At 53.0% G+C, this 1,060-nt stretch overlaps 1 protein-coding gene across 1 annotated transcript in view; it reads left to right on the forward strand.

Annotated features, from left to right (window-relative positions):
• The first annotated feature begins 414 nt into the window (after positions 1-414).
• Positions 415-1,060, forward strand: part of SLC4A11 (solute carrier family 4 member 11) — a 95,803-nt gene continuing 95,157 nt past the window's right edge. The window contains exon 1 of the mRNA XM_017828988.1: positions 415-646. Coding sequence (XP_017684477.1) covers positions 421-646 — 226 coding nt within the window. The 5' untranslated portion in view covers positions 415-420. The remainder of the gene's footprint in view (positions 647-1,060) is intronic.

The raw sequence follows: 1,060 nt of genomic DNA on the forward strand, positions 1-1,060 counted from the left end.
TGGATTTGAAAGATTGGGTTTTTTTTTTTTTTTTTAGAGAATTTTTTTTTTTTTTTTTTTTTTTTTTTTGCTTATTGTGCACAACAAGCTCCTGCACAAGATATTCGCTGGGGGGGGGGAGGCGGGGAGGAGGAACTGTAGTAATGCCAATACTCCTTGAATATTATAAACCTGGCTTATCAGCCCGACGCAGAGCTGGAATTTGTCTCTTCCTGTGCTGCATCTCTGCTTTCTGAGAGGGGCGTTTAAATACAGGCTGGAGACGCTGCTTTTCCAGTGAGCTCTGCTGGGCTGTGACAGCAGCAGCGGGGCTGCTCCGGAGGCTTTATTTTGTATTTTATCTTTTTTTTTTGTTTGTTTGTTTTGCACTAATTCCTTCTCCAAAGAGGGAACTTCTCTGGGAGAAGGCTCCGAGACTGCATGTCCCACCAGTACCCAGGGAAGGAGGCGAAGGGGGACGCGGTTTGCTTCGTACCTGGCTCTCCTCTCTTCTCTGTCCTGATGGAGCCGGCGCCTTTTTGCTACCCCCGGCTCACCTTCCTGCGCTCGCCCTACGGCCAGTTTGGGGACAGTGCTGGGGGCTCTTCCCAGGATTTGGCCCAGTGGCCGCAGCGTTTGTCCCAGAGGTGGAGCAGGCCAGTGGATGGTGCGTGACCGGGGTTGGGGACTGGAGAGGGGGTGGCACGAGGTGGCAGAGAAATCCCAGCAAGAGTTGAGGAGGCTTTGGAGATGGTGGGTCGAGAGGCAGCTAGGACTCGGTGGGTGGGTTGATGTGGTTGTGTTGGTGCAAGTAGGACTTGGTGGATGAATTGGTGTGGTTGTGTCGGTGCAGGTAGGACTTGATGGATGAATTGGTGTGGTTGTGTCGGTGCAGGTAGGGCTCAGTGGGTTGGTGTGGTTGTGTCGGTGTAGGTAGGGCTCTGGATGAACTGGTGTGGTTGTGTCGGTGCAGGTAGGGCTCTGGATGAACTGGTGTGGTTGTGTCGGTGCAGGTAGGGCTCTGGATGAACTGGTGTGGTTGTGTCGGTGCAGGTAGGGCTCTGGATGAACTGGTGTGGTT

The sequence above is a fragment of the Lepidothrix coronata genome, unplaced genomic scaffold (assembly GCF_001604755.1).
Source record: "Lepidothrix coronata isolate B3197 unplaced genomic scaffold, Lepidothrix_coronata-1.0 Scaffold156, whole genome shotgun sequence".
Classification (NCBI taxonomy): Eukaryota; Metazoa; Chordata; class Aves; order Passeriformes; family Pipridae; genus Lepidothrix; species Lepidothrix coronata.